This window comes from Mobula birostris, chromosome 21 (genome assembly GCF_030028105.1).
Source record: "Mobula birostris isolate sMobBir1 chromosome 21, sMobBir1.hap1, whole genome shotgun sequence".
NCBI lineage: Eukaryota > Metazoa > Chordata > Chondrichthyes > Myliobatiformes > Myliobatidae > Mobula > Mobula birostris.
In genome coordinates, this window is record NC_092390.1 from 49,044,062 (window position 1) to 49,065,374 (window position 21,313).

The 21,313-nt window shown below is 40.1% G+C and overlaps 1 protein-coding gene across 2 annotated transcripts in view; it reads left to right on the top strand.

Moving 5' to 3' along the window:
* The window catches only part of LOC140185772 (disintegrin and metalloproteinase domain-containing protein 12-like), a 397,254-nt gene that overhangs the window by 314,504 nt on the left and 61,437 nt on the right, over positions 1-21,313 (top strand). For both annotated transcript variants that reach the window (XM_072239412.1, XM_072239413.1), the window contains exon 12: positions 19,633-19,810. In XM_072239412.1, coding sequence (XP_072095513.1) covers positions 19,633-19,810 — 178 coding nt within the window. The remainder of the gene's footprint in view (positions 1-19,632; positions 19,811-21,313) is intronic.

Here is a 21,313-nt window from a genome sequence, read left to right on the forward strand (position 1 = left end):
AGACTGTTGGGTGGTCTGTAAGTTAATCCCATTAATATTGTCATACATTTATTATTGCTCAGTTCTACCCATAGAGCCTTACTAGATGAGCTCTCCAGTCTGTCCTAACTGAGCACTGGCATGAAGTTTCCTCTGACTAGTAACGCCACTTCTCCCCCTGTAACCCCTCCCACTCTGTCACATCTAAAACAACGGAACCCTGGAACATTCCGCTGCAAGTCTTTTACCCCCTACAAGTAAGTCTCACTAATAGCTACAATGTCATAATTCTACATGCTGATCCATGCCCTAAGCTCATCTGCCTTTCCTATCATACTCCTTGAATTGAAAATATACACAGCTCAGAACATTAGTCCCACCATGCTCTACCTTTTCCTGACTTTGTATGTAACATCTTTCTCCACAACCACTCCACTAACTGCCCTGGGACTGCGGTTCCTATCCCTAAGTAACTCTAGTTTAACCCCTCCCCCACCCATGCAGCACTGGCAAAGCTTCCCGCTAAGATATTCATCTCCCTATAGGCCAGGTACAACCTGTCCCTTCTGTACAGGTCCCACCTTCTCTGGAAGAGAGCCCAATCATCCAAAAACCTTTTGGCACCATCTCCTCAGCCATGTGTTAAACTGTACGATCTTCTTATTTCTGGGCTCATTGGTACATGGTACAGGTAGCAATCCTGAGATCACCACCCTGGAGTTCCTGTCCTTTAACTTTGGCACCAAACTCCCTGAACTCGCTTTGCAGGACCTCACCAGCACTCCGACCCATGTCATTGTTACCGACGTGGACCACGACCTCTGCTTTCTCACCCTCCCACTTAAGAATGCTGTGGACTTGATCCGAGAGGTCTCTAACCCTGCAACTCGGGATGCAACATACCACCTGAGCATCTGATTCTTAGCCACAGAACCTCTTTCTCTGTTCCCTCAACCAACAAGTTCCCTGTCACTACAGATTGCCTCTTCTCCCCACTTCCCTTCTGAGCTACACTGCCAGACTCAGTGCCAAAGACCTGACCGTTGTGGCTTTCCTCTGTTAGGTCATCCCTCCCCCAACAGTATCCAAAGTGGTAAATCTATTGCTGAGGAGAACAGCCATAGGGGTGGGGTACCGCACTGGCTGCCTATCCCCTTTCCCCCTCCTGACGGTCACCCAATTACTTGTGTCCCACATTTACCTCCCTGTACGTCCTGTCTAACAACCCCTCAGCTTCCTGCATGATCTGGAGTTCATCCAGCTCCAGCTCCAACTGCTTAACACACAGTCTATTAGAAGCTGCAGCTGAATGCACTTCCTGCAGATGTAGTCATCAGGGACACCGGTGGTCTCCCTGCCTTCGCACATCCTGCAAGAGGAGTATTTCACAACCCTTCCTGGCATCCCCACTGCTCTAAATGTAGAATAAGAAAGAATGAAGAATAAATAACAAAAAACAAATATACTTACGGCCGATTGCTCTCATTGCCAAAGCCTCGATGCACCAAGGCGTCAACTCCCCACTCTAACTCTGCTCACTCGCACAATAGTTGCACCACTTAAACCTAACTTTTTTTTTCTTGCTATGCTTAATTATGTGCAATCCAGTGTCTCCTTGGGAACTGCGGCATGCAAAATCTGTTGCCTCCGCTCACTTCTTTTAAACTTTCTCTCCCCCTACGCAATCTGATGTCTCTTCATGAACTGCCAGTCTTGTAGTCAGCTAGGCAACCAGATGTCAGAAAGTCATTGTACAGAAGTTCCAGGTAAAAATCTATGTATAATATGCTGTATATATTCAATCCAAAATGAGATGTTTTTTAAAGCTTTCATCCGTAATGAGGAATATTCAAAATATATAAAATGGTGATTTGACAGAAAACCTATTGACAAATTTACACATGCCAAAGAATCTCAAATGTCTAGTATGAACAGCATGGAGACCATCTCCAGCCACATTGTGGTAGGTAATTTTAACCCACTGAATGGACAGAGGAAGATTAAAAATCCACCATCTGGAATCTTATATCTTTTAAACTTCTAATTTTAATGGAGGCACATTGAGAGTAGGGTAACTTATTTCCTACTTGGAGGAACTCATTAATTACTGAAGCATTTTAAATAAGGATACATTTACTTTAGTTTTTAGACATACAGGAAAGATTTGCTGGACGCGGGAAAACCTGACTGATAAGGGGAGACAAGTAGGACCATACCCATCAGATCAGTGCCTTGACAATCCTGTACGTGGGCCAAGAGGAGCTGGTGTATCCTGTCTGGCCCTATCTATAGCCAGCTGGCCCATCAGCCAAGCTGACTGAGGCCATGAAATTTATGCAAAAATTTTAAATTAAGTCCTGTTGTTAAATTTGGCAGCACCTCTAAGAAATACTTACCTCTGAATTTCCTGGCTGCTAAAACTCTCCCCCAGTTCCTTCCTTCCTAGCCATCAGTATTGGGGTATTTAACACACAGTATTTCTTCTGTAGATGGGCCAGATTTATGTCCTGCATCCAATGAAGGTAAGCAATGACATTTTAATTAGGTTAGGTTTATACTTTGCTCTGGTTATGGAAAATAACACTAAGCAGATGCATCCTTAGATGTCTTGAAAATGAGCAAACCAAATGCAGTGATCTGTTTAAGTAGAAAATCCATCCGAGTGCAAAGGTCTCTTCTAACTTCTTCAATTCAAGGTCAAGGGACATTGGTTTTGAACACACTTACTGCAAAATGTTGGCATCTTGATGGTTTTCTCCATCTATCAAGCTGTAAAGGATGAAATGTTTCTGTTTACCAAATTTAAACACAGCCAATCTATCTTGGCTTTTTATCAGTGATTTTCCTGCAGACTCAGATATTATGACTTGCCAACACGCAACTATATTCCAAAGGTAATTCTTCCATTAACCCCTTTTATATGTTCAGAGTTTCCTATGTTGTTAGCAGAAAGAACCCTATAATATTCAAACACAAGATTCGTATCTTTCACCTGTGTTTCTTTTGCAATTTATTTTACTGATGGATCTGTAGCCTAACATGTAATAGAGAAGGGAGATGAGCCAACAATTTATAGGTTTGACATGATTACAGCTACTTTGCCTGGCTGCATGATTTCCTCTAGAAAAAACTGTTGTCTGAGTGAAATCCCCAGTGTGGTCTGGAGACAGACCCCTCTAGATTAATGCTCGCAAGCTGTCAGCTTTGATGAATTAGCTCTCAGAGTTCATTTTATGCTTGAGCCACAACTTCAAAGTGTTTTTGTTACATTTGTGAATGTAATATTTTTTTGTCAAGCTACCCAGGCCATGTGTCAAATCTGTCACCAATCATAACAACATTAAATCTTTATTAACGTGTGATTTCTTTGTCACAAAGCCTTTTTATGCATCTTATGAAAATAAAGTTTCAAACTGAAGTTAAGTATTTTCACACAGTTCTTTGGAAATAACATGGACAGCTAAGAGCATGGAAGTACTTAAATGGTAAATGGTCAGCGAGTTTAAAAAGTCATAAGACACTTGTCCTTATATTTATAGAGGACTAGCACAGATCAGGCAGAAGGTGCAGTGGGTGGAAATTTAACAGCAGGTACTGATATAATTTTGGGACCCTATCTTGCGGCCTCAGCTCTCAGTCAAGGAACTCACCAAGACCAGGCTGTGGAGAAGGAGTGGAGAATAGAAGGAGGAAGGGATCATTATTTGTGGGAATGTTGAGAGCATAGGATCTGGTTAGAGGAACCAGAAAGAGGGGTGAGGATTAAAGAGGTGGTGGCTGCAGCTGAGGAGTGCTTGGAGATCACAAGGTCCCAATTGCTGGGAGGTTAGCAGATTGTTTGGTGATCTGGGGGGATCTTTCCTCTTTCTCAACTATAAGCATTGTTGATATAAACTTACACATTGGGTTTAGGTGGGAAGCCCTGTCTGCTGAGTTAAAATTTAACATCTACAAGCCTGCTAAGGTATTTCAGTTAGTGGCCTTCCATGCCTCCTCTCCAATGTGCTGCCTTTTCCCACTGAACTAGGGTTGTTGGAATTCAATTGGCTTTAAACTTACTGTTTTTGGAATCCCAATCGCTACTCTGAAAGCGGCCTATTCCCTGCTCTCCACCCTGCTTCAGCCAAGAGAGATCCAGGAGTTATAATAACCTCACTGGTTCATTGTTAATTTCCTGTTCTGCTCGGTCCTCTAGAGAGTTTATTTCTGAAGTTCCTTGCTCATTTTGTCATTGGACTTTAATTTGTAAGCTTGGTTCTGAAGTATTAGAGACAGAATCATAATATACAGATTTCCGAACGTGTTGCTAGGGTCACTCCTTAGAAGGTACGTGAGTTTCCTTTGGCTGGGGATGCTAACCTCGTCTCATACTTCTTCCCTTTTACTTTATTCCTGACAAAACTCATACGGATGTTTGCAGGGGGAGAAAGGGAGCGGTGCATCCCATCACACGTGCTTGGCTGCACTAAACAAAGCTGTTTCGCTTTGATAGTAACGTAAAATAACTTTTAAGGTTTTAAAACAACATTGAGATTATTCTCGATATTGATTTTTATAGTACAAAATTAATTAGTCTCTATCACTGTTAATACTCCATGTCAACCTTGAGCCAACCATCTGAGGCAATAATACATAGCCCTACAACCTTGCCTGCCATATGCCTGTTTAATGGTTCCCTATAGACATATTCCAACAAAAATGTTACAAAGTAGGTTTATTGTTAACCAAAGCTCAGACTGCACAATTTGCCAAACTGACCAATTATATTGAAGGCAAAAGAAACTGCTTCAGAGACAAAAAGGCTGTTTCAGATAAACCACACTGGCAGTGTTCTCTTGTCTCACACACTCACGTGTGCACTTTGCTTTCTCCTCCCGTTGTCCATCTGCACATCAACTCCCCACTCCTGGTTCTACTTGCCCATCATCCCCTCCCCATCTAGTTCCAGATATTATCCATCAGCACCCATTTCAACCCTTCCCCCAGCTAACTGTATCAACCCATCATCTCCTCACTGTATGTTCCACCTATTACCAGCCAGCCTCTGCCCCCCCGACAACAACATTGCTCCATCTCCCCGTCACCTCCATCCGCCCCTTCCCATTGGGTTCCACCAATTACTACATCCTCTGTTTCAACCCAGCCCACGGCTCTATACTATATCCTTATCTCTCTCACTTGTGATGCAAAATCCTAACCCAAAAAGCCGAACTTAAAACTGTTTACCTTCAGAGATGCTGCTTAACCTGCTGAGTTCTTCCAGCATCCTGTGTATCGTTGATCAATAACATTGTAATTTGTTACGGTTTTTGAATAGACAAAAACAAATGAAATGAAAAGTTCAAGGCAAATTATTATCAAAGTACATACAGTATGTGTCACCATATACAACCTTGAGATTCATTTTCTTTTGCATACTCGGTAAATCCAAGTAACATAATTGAATCAATGAAAGACCGCACCCAACAGGATGGACAAGCAATCAACGTGTAGAAGAAAACAAACTGTGCAATTACAAAAGAAAAAAAGGTAAATAATCAATAAATAGCGAGAACATGAGATGAAAAGTCCTTGAAAGTGTGGGAGCATTTAAATGATGGGGCGAGTGAAGTTATCCCCACTGGTCAGGAGGCTGATGGTTGAGGGGTGTAGTAGATCAGCAGGGTTGTAGAGCTGCCCTATGACTCTTGACTAAATTGAACTGGTTTGTCTTTGGTAGAGCTTTGTTGTAGAGCCATTAAGTAAATGCAAACAACAATAAACATAATGTAACCAAATGACTTGTGATCAGATCTCCAGAGAAAGGTAAAGTTGAAGTTGGCAAACATATTCAAAGTTGGGCTTATAGCAGCTGGGCACCAATAACACTTTCCAAATCTACTCTCCCAATCTCCAGCTCATTGGAGCAGATTTTCCAAATGTTCCCAGTATCTAAGGCTCCATTGCTGAACTATCTCCTCGCACCACTTGATCTCAGAACTGTCAATGTGTTGTTCATTAGCAGTAGATCTAGTGATGAATTTCAACATAGTGCACCACAATTAACATGGTTTAGGAGCAACAACAATGCGTGCACCAATTTCAGCCTTACTTATTATTCTATTGATCCTGTTCCTTATCAAGCCCTAGAGGTACATTAGAAGCAAACAAATTAGTGTTTTCATATCAGTAATCTCTGCCAATGGCAAGAGAACTAAACATTTGCCATCAGCTGCTGTTTAAATGTAATTTTTCAAATATAATTTCTCAAGGATTTATCATTTGTTATGTTGATATCTATTTCACTAATCAATTTTCAAAGCAATTTAAGCTTCAGATAATTATCGTCTTCAACTTTGTAGTAGAAGTTTCAGCAAAAATTGTTGTGAAACATAGGCTTCTAACTTTGGGTTTGGTTACCGATTCAGACACAGATGATAGCTCCCATTTTTGGAGTGTTTTCATTCCTCATATTTTGCTCAAAATCATAAATACTGCAAAATTGTCAAAATCTGCCATAAACCAGAGAAATATTAAAATATAATGTTAAAAAATTGCTTCTATATTGTTTTCCAATATGTTTGTTTTCATAGAGGCACACCAACACATAAATTTTAAAAAAAAAATTGGACTAATTAAAGTATATTTTTGCAAATGTTGTAAGACTGTTTTCTAGTTTAAAGTCTCCCAAAAGATTTGTAAATGATCATAATTCGCAGAAGCACTCTGGAGGCCTGGTCAATTTTGTGGGCAGGAATTAGCACAGAAACTGGCATACCACTCACTGCTTGCATGCATAAAATATTCAAAATTTGAAGCCAATTTCTCAACTTTAGCTGATTAAAGTTAAAAAAAAAATTCAATCAAACTGAAGTTCTAATCCAATGAAATCAAAGTAAAGCAGAATTCTTAGGTTCATCTCCTTATTTGTTGTCAGTTTCATGCAAATTTCCTACAATTTCAACAAAGTTTATAAAGCAATATTCCAAACCTAAATTCCCCTTTCTTTAAGAACATGTTAATTAAAATTTGATCAACCATGCAGCAGTTTTCATAGATTTTGAACTGCAACTTTTCTCAGTCAATTTATCACCAGACAATAATATAATCCCTGCATTTCCCCAAGACATCCAAGATGACTGATATAAGATAACGTCTGTACATGATTCCAGATCAAAGTATCTGATAGATTGGTCGCAGTAATCTGACACTAAACTTTATACTTCTCCCTTTCCTTTTCACAGAACAGTTGGTCAATTTAAGAAAAATAAAACAATATTTAAGAACTTCAGAATCCAGAATTTTTTTTTTCTGTTGGTCCTTCCTTGCATATTGTTTTCAATTGCAATGCCTGACTATACTTAGACAATTTCAGACTTGAAGTAATTGGGGAAACATTAGAAAGCATTTTTCTTTCATTGTCCATTATTGCTTCTAGCAAGTTCCATGAGCTTCACAGCTGTAGTGATCCTGAATTCGGGTGCTGGTTCGATGGCAACCACTTTCCTTCTACATCTCAAAGATGTGCCAGTTGGTTGATTAATTAACTACCATAAATTAGATGGCTGTTGGGAGAATTAGGGTATCGCTAATGAGCAAGTGAGACACAGATTCCATAGTGGGAGAAAAGGACTGATCATATTTCTCTATCTACCAGCATGGACATGATAGTTTAAATGGCCTCCTATTTTGTAAGAAAATATTAAAATTTAAAGATAAATATGGTTTCCTTATGGCTTAAATAAATAGTCCACATCTGTTGCAATGTCAAGGAAAGGATTTATTCTAAATTTTCAACTAAATCTTCACCTAAGTCAATTTTTTCTTGATGAGGAAACTATATATCATAAGCAAACATTAATTCATATAACAATAACATTAAAAGCTTAATATTTTCCACATTTGTATAAGCTGGTTCATGCCTATATGAAGTGAAAATACATCTTTGTAAAGAACTTTTAACATTTTTCTCCTGTTTAATCTTTATAATCCTTCCCGAGATGAAAGCGATCTCTTGGCTCTTAATCCCCAGATGGATGCTCACAATCTGCCCTGTAACTCTCCACTTAGGCTAAGCAGAAATTTTGTTGTCACTCAAAAAGGCAATGAGGTTACAGAATGGTCTTTCCCAGAGGGGAAGCTATGGCCAAACTGGCCCGTGGCTACAACCTAGAAATTTCTGGTGACCATAAAAATGCATGAACTTGGTGGTACCCAGCGGAACAATAAATGATTCCGCTGAAGGACAGCTGTTTCAAGATTCTGAAGGCCTAAAACTGTAGACTGGGCCTTATTCTGGCTAAAGTTTCTCTTTTGGAACGTGTGAAGGAAACAAATAGATTCCATGTGAGGAAAGCCTACGAAAGTAGGGAAGGTTGAATCAGCAAGAGAAGATGATGTGGAAGGCAGTGGGTCCAGTAGATTTGAGACTATAAGGGGTGGATTGGGTTAGAGTAGGTAGCCATACTCAGCTGTTGGGTGGTTAGACTAGCATTCAAGGATTTAGAGGACTGAGAGTCAGCCTTACCATCAAGAGAGTGTTATGACTCAAGCTCATAATCAATTAAGAAGGGAATATTGAAGTTTGGGTTGTTGAGGATCTAATGGAAGACTCTTGTGACTTCAAAAGAGACCTCCTGAATGTAGGTCTCCAGTGCTGGTTTCCACAACCTGGGATTCCCTCAACTAAATACACATTGGGCCATATGTGCCCTAAGGACTGCTTCTGCATGTTTGGCTTGGCTATATGTGTGTGTATGTCTAATGAAAAACCATGGTATTGTGATTCAGGCATGCATTTTTCACAGCTGACTATCTCTACCAATTTTTGGATACATCTGTACCACATGCATTCATTGCACAGGACAGAAAATCTTTTTTTTTCAGTAAATAGTTTTTTGTTCATGAAAACTTTTCATAGGAATTCTCTTTCGAGGTCCACATGGTCAGATGCTACTTGACTGAGTTTCTCAGCTATTTTGTTGTCCCTGTTTTTCATTGCCTGGAAGTGTGGTGGATGGTAACAGACCACACAATTAAAAGGGGAATTGATGAAGTAGTTGAAGAACTGTGAGACTTCCAACCTGCTCCTGGCTAGTGGGGTTGGGCTAGGAAGCTTGACGTAACCACCAAAGACACAATGAGACAAATGGTCTCCTATGTGTCATAAGATTTTATTATGTAATTTTTCAAATATGAGCAGATACAAATCATCTTGAGTAGTTGTCTTAGCAATAATTTTCTCTTTTTGAGCCATGAGTTCTAAGTCATCCCAAATGTGCTAGAATGCATAAAGTTTAAAAGATTCAAGGTTCAAAAGGTTCTTCCAATATCAGAGAATGTACACAGTGAAATTCATACTCTTCAGAGACATCCACAAAACAAGAACTCCATAGAATGAATGATAGATTATCGAAGCCCTGGAGCCCACTCTCTTCGAACAAGCATCAGCAAATGCATTGACCCTCACCCACACCAGCAGAAGCTCCAACCCCTTCCCCACCCCATCATGCAAGCAACAGCAGAAGACCCCAAACAGTCCCTTGATAAAAGCAAATTAACTATTTGGTATTTCTGTCATTGGCTGTAATTTTGTTATGTGAGCCCACCTCCCCCACCCCAGTGTCCCTATCTGTATGCTGATGTTTCCTTTGTTATTTATGTGTTTGCCAAATTCCTTTCTATATTTCTGTTAGTACAATATTTTTCTTTCTCTTCGTAATTCTTCTGAATTGCCTTTCCTGACATTTCTGTACATTCTTTTACATTATTTCTTCTATTGTTTAGGCACTTTTGGAATGTGGACTAATGTACTGCCTGCAATAAAATGTGAATCTGATCCAATTACAGCAACAACCACTATGTTACTCGGTCAAATCAATACATACCCTAATTTCATTCTGAAACTAAATTTAATCTGGATAATGTCAGTTTATTAAGTTAATTCTAATTCCACTTACATTTTGAGAAACTTTTAAGTTCAGCAATAAACCCATTAATAGCAAACTGCATTTGTGTAGTGTGATACCTTTAACACTTATCTATAACATGAAGTACTATGTTTATTCTAGCTAAATTTATGTTCTCCATATTGTCAACTGTAATTGAAATAAAATACTTGACAATCCTTGAATAGAGTCTCTTTCTTCTCCAGTTCTTGCAATCTGGACTGAATTAGAAGTTTATAAGGATTGACAGCAGGGAATTAGAAAGTAATGATAGTGTTAAGAAAGGACTCAGAAATCCTGGAAACATTTTGCAGGTCAGTTAGCATCTGTGAAAAGATATGAAACCATCATATATTACAGATGAACAGCATTTATAAGAGAAAGCAGAACTGAACAAAGGGAAATGGAATAGAAATGTACATACACGCACAGAAATAAGACCATAAGGTATAGGAGCAGAATTAAGCCATTTGGCCCATCGAGTCTGCTCCACCATCTCATCATGGCTGATCCATTTTCCCTCTTAGCCCCAGTCTCCTGCCTTCTCTCCATATTCCTTCAAGCCCCAAGCATTCAAGAATCTATCAACCTTGGCCTTAAATGTACACAATGACTTGGCCTCCACAGCCATCTGTAGCAACAAATTCTACGGATTCACCACTCTTTGGCTGAAGAAATTCCTCCTTATCTCTGTTCTAAAAGGACGCCCCTCTATTCTGAGGCTGTGTCTCTGGTCTTAGACCCAATATAGAAAACATCCTCTCCACATCCACTCAATTGAGGCCTTTCAACATTAGATCGGTTTCAATAAGGTCGTCCCTCATTCTTTTGAATTCTGGTGAGTGGAGGACCAGAGCTATTGAACACTCCTCATGTGACAAGCCTTTCAATCACAGAATCATTTTTGTAAAGCTCCTTTGAACACTTTCCAATGTCAGCTCATCATGCTCAGATAAGGGACCCAGCCTGCTCACAATACTCCAGGTGAGGTCTCACCAGTGCTTTATAGAGCCTCATCATTACATCCTTGCTTTCATATCTAGTCACTGTATGCGGAGCCACTGAACACAAATAAAATAACATATTGTTGGTTCTCAGCAGTTCAGTAGAACTATTATTTGAAAATTTATGTACATTTGGAGTGACTTAACCGATGAAGGGAAGCAAGTTCTGCTCAAAGAACAGTAGAATGAAGTAAAACAGGGATCACTTACAAGCTATGGGCTGAGAAATTTCTTTATTACACTTTAGTGACTTTAAAACAACATTGTATAAATCCCTTAAAGATTATAAACTTTAGTTGCAAGCATCACAAAACACCATTGTTAGGTTTCCCTGATAAACCCATACTACATACTGCCTACCTCCGTTGATCTGTTGGCTGATCTCACAGTTGCCAGTATTTAGCTTTGTAGCCACAATCTTGGCAGCCAGCTTTAAAGGAATATATGAATGTACAGTCCTGTGCAAATAGTCTTAGGCACCCGAGATTGTTTATATATTTTCAGATAGTATGGCCTCCACAGAGCCCTGATCATCACAGAGCCCTGTTGACATCATCGAGGCTGCCTGGGAGCACCTGGAGAGACAGAAGAAGATCAGACAGCCAAAGTCAGCAGAAGAACTTCAAGATGTTTGGAACAACCTGCCAGATGATTTTCTTATAAAACTGCACAACAGTATACCTAAGAAAATTGATGCCATTTTAAAGGCAAAGGGTGATCACACCAAATATTGATTTGATTCTGATTTTTACTGTTTGCCACTCTTTATAGTAATTTCTTTGATCTTTAGAAACTTTTCATTTCTTATTTTTACAGAATTTTTATATGTGCCTAAGATTTTTGCACAGTACTGTACAAGTAGCAATCTTTCTGGAAAGTGGAATGCTGACACATATATATGGTGATAGGAAGGGATAGCAGAATGCCCATAGAACATCAGAGGAAATTGGGCAGGTTGGTTGCCCAAGGTCTTCTGCTGGAATAGGGGTAAGTCCTAGCTGAATTAATGGATTTGGCCCAAAATATTAACATTCCTTTTCCACAAACGTTGTGCAATCTGCTTCATGTTTCTCTCATTTTGTGTTTTTATCTCACATGTCCAGCATTTGCAGATTTATTTTTGATTTTCATTTACTGGTGCCAGAGTCTTTGTACAGAGGGCCATGATGATCTTTTGGAGCTGCTTTTTTGGAAGGAGTTTGTCAAGTGGTCTCTGTAAGGAGTTATACTGCATGAGGGCAGCCATTGAATAATTGCCTTTCTAGGAAGCCTCTTTGACTGCTTCTGTGAGCTAAAGCAAGTGCCCAACAGGAGGAAGACGGTACAGGAGCCTCAGGACTCACACCACCAGGTTCAGGAACAGTTATTACCCCTTAGCCAGCAGGCTCTTGAACCAGAGGGGATAACTTCACTCAACTTCACTTTGCTCCATCACTGAAATGATCCCACACATGCTATGGACTCACTTTCAAGGACTTGTCATCTCATGTTCTTGATATTTATTGGTTCTTTTATTTTTTTTCTTTTTATATTTGCAGTTTATTGTCTTTTGCACACTGGTTAGATGCTCATTTGGTGGGGTCTTGCATTGATTCTTTTGGGGTTATTGGAAGTATTGAACTTTGAAGTATTTTTCCCTTTTGTATGGAGCTTTAGTGACCTTTCCAATGTAGCACTGAAAAATATAGAATGATCCCAGGGTCTGGAAGCTAAGAGTGACCTCCACAGATAAAACAGAAATCACAACAGTGGAGCACATTTGAGATCATAGTAAGTCACAAATCTCAGTAAGGAAGTAAATGTACAGTACATCAATCAATGATCCTTTAAATAGCACAATTTCAGTGGTAAGGGAATTAGTAAAACTCATCTGTTCCCTGAATAAATAAAAACTATAAATTTCTAAAGCACTTAAAATTAATTTACAACCTAATAAATTAACTGTGCTTTTTGGAATAGTTCCTCAAAATATTCATGGTATTTCTGTGTCTGACCAACATGTTATTGCATTTGTTACACTGATAGCTAGGAGGGCCATTTTGTTGAAGTGGAAGGATACATCGGCTCCCACTTTCTCACAATGGTTCTCTCAAGTGATGCTATGTCTTAGTTTGGAGAAAATTAGAAGTCGAACCTTTGAACCTTTATTTGATTTTGAGAAAAGATGGGGCTCATTTGCTCGTTATTATCACTTGAGTTAATTGATATAATTTTTCCACGACCTAATTGTAAATTTTTTTAGTATATTTTCTTTTCTTGCTGGCAGTTTGATGTTTATTTTTAGAAGCTTTTTGTATGACGCATGGCTCCGGGGTTGTACACCTAATGGGTTCTCTTTTTTTTCTCACTTTTCTGCTCAGTAGGTTTTTTTTGTTATCACAAAATTTTGTTTTCAATCTTTAAGATAATGGTTTTTTTTTGAGGCATTGTAAGTGTTGTTACTTCGACGTACTCATGTTACTTTTCCTATATATACAATAAAAAGATTTGAAAAGAAAGAAAAAACCAATTCAATGTTACACCGCAAATGTATTTTGGTCATTGGGCTACTGTTGACATCATCTAGAACTATCTTACGCTGGAAACATTCTACAGAAAATTTAAGAATCAAATATCCTCTACCAAGACATCCAGGAGTGAGCACCATATTGCTGTATTCCAGGTTAAGCCAACTCCCAACTGCTTTACACTTTGCTTTACTGGAGTTACTGAAAGGGGTTCCTTAGCCTGATACAAGCAGAGCAAAGAAAAAATCAAAAACATGGGATGTGGGATGAGCATTTTAATTTCCAAATCAATTATATTTGCATGTGTTTATTATGCTATATGTCTGAATGTCTGGAGTTTATAGGTAGAAGCATGTGGAACTAATGTTGCAGCTCAAAAAAAACCACCAATTTTTCCAAGTTTATATGTTGCCACCTTCTGAGTTGCAATGTGTTATGTACATACTGTTGGTCTTTCTTGATTTATTACAATTGCTGACTGAAAGTTGATTAATTATTCACATTGCTAATAGCCAATTATTTGATTATGGAGAAGGGTGTACAGATATGATTGTCATTGAAGTCATATATCAAAAGATTTATTGATATCCTTATTTAGTCATCTTCTATCAGGCTGTCTTTGTAAATAAATGTTTTGGATGCTAACCATCGAAATCCAATCAATCTCGTAAATGGTTGGCGTGTACGTCCTCCATACTAAGTATGCAGGAATGGGCCTTCTCAGGGTGGAAGAAAGAAGGTAGATATCATTTTGGATAGATCTTCAGCCCTTAGGACTGATCAAACTCCTCCAAGTGAAACCACATTTGCTATAGCAATAGGCACACTTCCAGCATATCGTGGAGTTAAACATAGAAAACATAGAAAATAGGTGCAGAAGTAGGCCATTCGGCCCTTCGAGCCTGCACCGCCATTTATTATGATCATGGCTGATCATCCAACTCAGAACCCTGCACCAGCCTTCCCTCCATACCCCCTGACCCCCGTAGTCACAAGGGTCATATCTAACTCCCTCTTAAATATAGCCAATGAACTGGCCTCAACTGTTTCCTGTGGCAGAGAATTCCACAGATTCACCACTCTCTGTGTGAAGAAGTTTTTCCTAATCTCAGTCCTAAAACGCTTCGCCTTTATCCTCAAACTGTGACCCCTCGTTCTGGACTTCCCCAACATCGGGAACAATCTTCCTGCATCTAGCCTGTCCAATCCCTTTAGGATTTTATACGTTTCAATCAGATCCCCCCTCAATCTTCTAAATTCCAACGAGTACAAGCCCAGTTCATCCAGTCTTTCTTCATATGAAAGTCCTGCCATCCCAGGAATCAATCTGGTGAACCTTCTTTGTACTTCCTCTATGGCAAGGATGTCTTTCCTCAGATTAGGGGACCAAAACTGCACACAATACTCCAGGTGTGGTCTCACCAAGGCCTTGCTCAACTGCAGTAGTACCTCCCTGCTCCTGTACTCGAATCCTCTTGCTATAAATGCCAGCATACCATTCGCCTTTTTCACCGCCTGCTGTACCTGCATGCCCACTTTCAATGACTGGTGTATAATGACACCCAGATCTCGTTGCACCTCCCCTTTTCCTAATCGGCCACCATTCAGATAATAATCTGTTTTCCTGTTTTTGCCACCAAAGTGGATAACTTCACATTTATCCACATTAAATTGCATCTGCCATGAATTTGCCCACTCACCCAACCTATCCAAGTCACCCTGCATCCTCTTAGCATCCTCCTCACAGCTAACACTGCCGCCCAGCTTCGTGTCATCCGCAAACTTGGAGATGCTGCATTTAATTCCCTCATCCAAGTCATTAATATATATTGTAAACAACTGGGGTCCCAGCACTGAGCCTTGCGGTACCCCACTAGTCACTGCCTGCCATTCTGAAAAGGTCCCGTTTATTCCCACTCTTTGCTTCCTGTCTGCTAACCAATTCTCTATCCACATCAATACCTTACCCCCAATACCGTGTGCTTTAAGTTTGCACGCTAATCTCCTGTGTGGGACCTTGTCAAAAGCCTTTTGAAAATCCAAATATACCACATCCACTGGTTCTCCCCTATCCACTCTACTAGTTACATCCTCAAAAAATTCTATGAGATTCGTCAGACATGATTTTCCTTTCACAAATCCATGCTAACTTTGTCCGATGATTTCACCGCTTTCCAAATGTGCTGTTATCACATCTTTGATAACTGACTCCAGCAGTTTCCCCACCACCGACGTTAGGCTAACCGGTCTATAATTCCCCGGTTTCTCTCTCCCTCCTTTTTTAAAAAGTGGGGTTACATTAGCCACCCTCCAATCCTCAGGAACTAGTCCAGAATCTAACGAGTTTTGAAAAATTATCACTAATGCATCCACTATTTCTTGGGCTACTTCCTTAAGCACTCTGGGATGCAGACCATCTGGCCCTGGGGATTTATCTGCCTTTAATCCCTTCAATTTACCTAACACCACTTCCCTACTAACATGTATTTCGCTCAGTTCCTCCATCTCACTGGACCCTCTGTCCCCTACTATTTCTGGAAGATTATTTATGTCCTCCTTAGTGAAGATAGAACTAAAGTAATTATTCAATTGGTCTGCCATGTCCTTGCTCCCCATAATCAATTCACCTGTTTCTGTCTGTAGGGGACCTACATTTGTCTTTCCCAGTCTTTTCCTTTTTACATATCTATAAAAGCTTTTACAGTCAGTTTTTATGTTCCCTGCCAGTTTTCTCTCATAATCTTTCTTCCCCTTCCTAATTAAGCCCTTTGTCCTCCTCTGCTGAACTCTGAATTTCTCCCAGTCCTCAGGTGAGCCACTTTTTCTGGCTAATTTGTATGCTTCTTCTTTGGAATTGATACTATCCCTAATTTCTCTTGTCAGCCACGGGTGCACTACCTTCCTTGATTTATTCTTTTGCCAAACTGGGATGAACAATTGTTATTACGAAGGAACATACATCTCCAGTGCACTTGTAAGAAACTTACAATGGGGTCTTCATCCATCGCTAAAATTTCTAAAGGTGCCTAGGAAGAAGGCAAAGCAAACTAAATGTCCAATCAGAATCAGAAATGGGTTTAATATCACTGGTCTATGTCGTGAAATTTGTTGTTTTGCGGCAGTAGTACAATGCAATACAGAATAATAAAAAAAACTATAATAATGTAATGCAAAAACAGATTTTAAAAAGTCATAAAAAACATAGTCAGGTAATGCACATGGGTTCATTGTCCATTCAGAAATCTGATGGCAGAGGGGAAAAAGCTGTTCCTAAAATGTTGAGTATGTATCCTCCTTGATGGTAGCAATGAGAAGAGGGCATGTCCTGGGTGATGTGGGTTCTTAAGGACAGATACAACCTTTTTGAAGATGTCCTCGATGTTGGGGAGTCCAGTCCCCATGATGAAACTGACTGAGTTTACAACTTGCTGCCACTTTTTACGATCCTGTGCAATAACACCTCCATACCAGACAGTGATGCAACAAAGTTAGAATGCTCTCCATGGTACATCTGAAAGAAATTTGCGAGAGTCTTTGGTGACATACCAAGTTTCCTCAAATTCCTAATAAAATATAGCCACTGTTGTACCTTTGTTGTAATTAGAAAAACATAGCAAACCTACAGCACAATACAGGCCCTTCGGACCACAAAGCTGTGCCAAACATGTCCCTACCGTAGAACTACCTAGGCTTACCCATAGTCCTCTATTTTTCTAAGCTCCATGTATCCATCCAGGAGTCTCTTGAAAGACCCTATCATTCCCGCTTCCACTGCCGCTGCCAGCAGCCCATACCACGCAGTCACCACTCTCTGCGTAAAAAACTTACCCCTGATATCTCCTCTGTACCTGCTTCCAAGCACCTTAAAAATATGCCCTCTCATGCTAGCCATTTCAGCCCTGGGAAAGAGCCTCTGACTATCCACACGATCAGTGCCTCTCATTATCTTGTACACCTCTATCAGGTCACCTCTCATCTTCCGTCGCTCCAAGGAGAAAAGGCTGAGTTCACTCAACCTATTCTCATAAGGCATGCTCCCCAATCCAGGCAACATCCTTGTAAGTCTCCTCTGCACCCTTTCTATGATTTCCACGTCAAATTGCTTTGTCCAGGATAGATCTTCAGACATGTTGACGCCCAGGAACTTGAAACTGCTCATGCTTTCCACTGCTAATCTCTCAATGAAGACTTGCGTGTGTTTTCTTGACTTCTTTCTGAAGTCCATGATCAATTCCTCCGTCTTACTGACATTGAGTTCAAGGTTGTTGTTGCAATACAACTCAACCAACTGGACTATCTTGCTACCGTATGCCTCCTCGTCACCATCCAAACTTCTGCTAACAATGTCATTGTCAAATGTATAGATGGTGTTTGAGTTGAGACTAGCCACACAATCACGGGCGTAGAGCGAGTAGCGAAGGGGCTAAACTCACATCATTGAGGTGTGCCCATGTTGATTGTCAGCAAGGAAGAGATGAAAACATTAGATCTTTGGCCCTTGAGTTCTTCAACAAAAGCCAGAAGTTTTGCTAACAGGCCTGCAGCTGATGCTTTTACTTCTTTCCCTGTCTTCCTTCAGTTGTTTTCTAATGTGTAGCACTTCCAAGAAGAATGGCTGCAGGCATGCAATCTGACCGTAGGATTGATATTGCCCACTGATGTTGTGTGCTTGCCAGACTGGGTAACTTCTCTCACCAGATACTGAAACAAAGGAAGGGATTGAGGTCAGTCGCTGGATTTAGTATTCAGCACATATCAAATTTCAGTGAAGAAATTTTGGATACTGAGTAGCTAATGTAGCAATATGCATAATTATGAGAAATATATACACATGGCTTTTGTAGTAATTGAGCTTGTGACCATGGATCAAGTGTATGAATCCATTTCAGTAAATGTTAACAAGTTAACTTTTCTTCAGCATGAAAGAGATTGCTGTTGTAATTACTGACGGAGTATATGGTCCCTGCTTCAATTTCTTTCTTGCTGCTTGTGATTTCTGATAGGATTATTTCACTGACAAATATTCATTTATATTTGGTCGTGCGGCATTATGTCAGTAATTCTGAGTCGAGTGCATTCCATGGTTCTGCTCTGACACTTTGCTATAATAGTTTCTTTGCTAACATTAGGTAATGGCTCATATGCTAATAGGATCAAATGAGGATGTGAAGTAGTTCACGGCAAACCATAGCACTGGTACAGAGCAGTTGGAAGTGAGTGCTTTCTTTCTGTGCTGTGAGATATCTGCAATTGATGAATTCTAGTCATTGTCCTGACTGAACATGTTATTACCATCATGTCATCATAAACTAGAGCAAAAGACAGAGGAGCAGAATTAGCCCATTTAACCCATTAAATCTGCTCTGCTGGTCCAACGTGGCTGATTATTATCCTTTTCAACCCCATTCTCCTGCCTTCTCACCATAACTTTTTGTAAACACAAAATACTCTGCAGATGGTGGGGACAAAGCAATACTCACAACATGCTGGAGGAACTTAGCAGGTCGGGCAGCATCCGTGGAAACGATCAGTCACCGTTTCGGGCCGGAAGGGTTCCCTCCCCCTCCTGTCTTCTCCTATCATTTCCCATCTCCCCCTCCCCCTCCCACTCCCACTTTCAAATCGCTTACTATCTCTTCTTTCAGTTAGTCCTGACGAAGGGTCTCGGCCAGAAACGTCGACTGTACCTCTTCCTAGAGATGCTGCCTGGCCTGCTGCGTTCACCGGCAACTTTTATGTGCGTTGCTTGAAGTTCCAGCATCTGCAGAATTCCTTGTCTCAGCATTTTATCCTTGCTTTTATATTCTAATCTTCTCAAAACGAATGCTAACCTTGGAATTGCCTTCCTTATTGGACACCTTTGCTTCACCAGTCGTCACTCAGCAGAATGAATTTTATATAAATAAATGTTAAAAATTGCAACAGCTGTTGAGTGCACTTTGGTTGTAAATAATAGCATCATATGAGCATTTTTAATCTCAAACTGATGTTCGCAGTCTAAATTTTATACAACCCTGTGCCATAATGACTGCCATATATTGTAAGCAACATTAAACCTGGTTGCTTAGGCTGTAGACCAAACATGTTAATTAACCAGACTCTGCTTTCCACAGAATTAATGTCCTGTTGCTGCTTGTGACAACTGATATAGATGTTAAATGATAACGTAACACGATTGCATTTATTTGGCTGAACACTTTTTTCCCCCTTTTTCAGATATCCTTTTCCCACAGTTTTTAGCAGCTGTAGCAAGAAAGATCTGGACAGTAGCCTGGAAAAGGGTGTTGGAATGTGCCTTTTCAATATGCCAGAAATAAAACAGCTCTACGGTGGGCAAAAATGTGGCAATGGATACGTTGAGGAAGGCGAAGAGTGCGACTGTGGGGAACTTGAAGTAAGAGTACAAAACACAGATTGAATTTGTTTCTGATTTCCTTAAAATTTAAGAAAAAATTTCTTAACAGCTTGGTGTCTAAATTATATATAAAATACAGAATAGAAATTATTATAGCCAATAAATTTTTACTGAATACTTATTAACTAATGCTGTAGTAAATAAGTCATTGTATAAAATCAGGTAGCTGAGTCAAAACCACATGTGTATTATCAAAACATTAATGCAAGAAGTGAAGTAGTTTTAGCAGAAACTTCCAAACCAAGCAGCCAGCTTAAAAGCCTGTTGGGACCAAGCAAATATTAACATATTTCATGTAAGTCCAGATACAGTATAGCAAGATTCTCAGTTGCAGGTTTTGTTTAAAAAAACACTTACTTTGCCAAAATTATGTCAGCCAATGATTTGTAAATCATCGAAATTTAATGCTACTATGTGGCCACTTTGCCCATCATCTACGTGCTGGTGGAACAAGGGCTATCAAACCTAATTATGCCTTCCAGCACTTGATTCCTACCCCTGTAGGTCCCAGATCTTCAAGGACACATCCAGACACATTTTAAATATGATAATGCTTTCCAGTCTTGTGCATCCCTCACCCCCACTGCACTAACACACACACACACACACACACACACACACACACACACACACACACACACACACCTTGTTCAGGCAGTGAATTCCAGAACCCCACATCTCTCCTAATGCTTTTACCAATTATTTTAAATCTATATCCCTTGTTTAACCCTTCTACAAAGGAAAATAGTCCCTTTCTACCTATCTATCCATCTATCCATCCATCCATTTATTTAAAGATACATGCCCTTCGAGCCATGCCACCAGCAACCCACTGATTTAACCCCAGTCTAATCACGGGAAGATTTACAATGACCAGTTAACCTACTAACTGGTACATCTTTGGACTGTGGGAGGAAACCAGAGCACCCAGGGGAAACCCATTCGTTCATGGGGAGGATGCACGTACTCCTTACAGAATTGAACTCTGAACTCTAATGCTCCGACCTTTAATAGTGCCGTACTAACCGCTACACTACCATAGCAAGGTCCCGTATCTTTTAAGCACCTCAGTTAAGTTTCCCATCACCCTCTCCTGTTCCAAAGAAACCAGTGCTAGCTGATCCAATAATTTCTTATGGCTACAATTTTCTAGTCCTGGCAATGTCATGATAAATATTGTCAGTACCTTCCAGAAAGTCATCATATTTTTCCTGTAACTCTGCACATTACCCTTCCCTTCCCTCTATTTCTCTTTCATCCATGTGCTTATCTAAGAGTTTCTTAAATGTCCCTAATGTATCTGCCTCTACCACCACCCCAGGCAGCATGTTCCATGCACCCACCACTCTCCGTGTAAAAAAGTTACCTCTGACATCCATCCTGTGCTTTCCTCCAACCACTGTAAAATTATGCTCCCTTGTATTAACCATTTCAACCCTCGGAAAAAGTCTCTGGATATCCATTCGATTTATGCCTGTTATC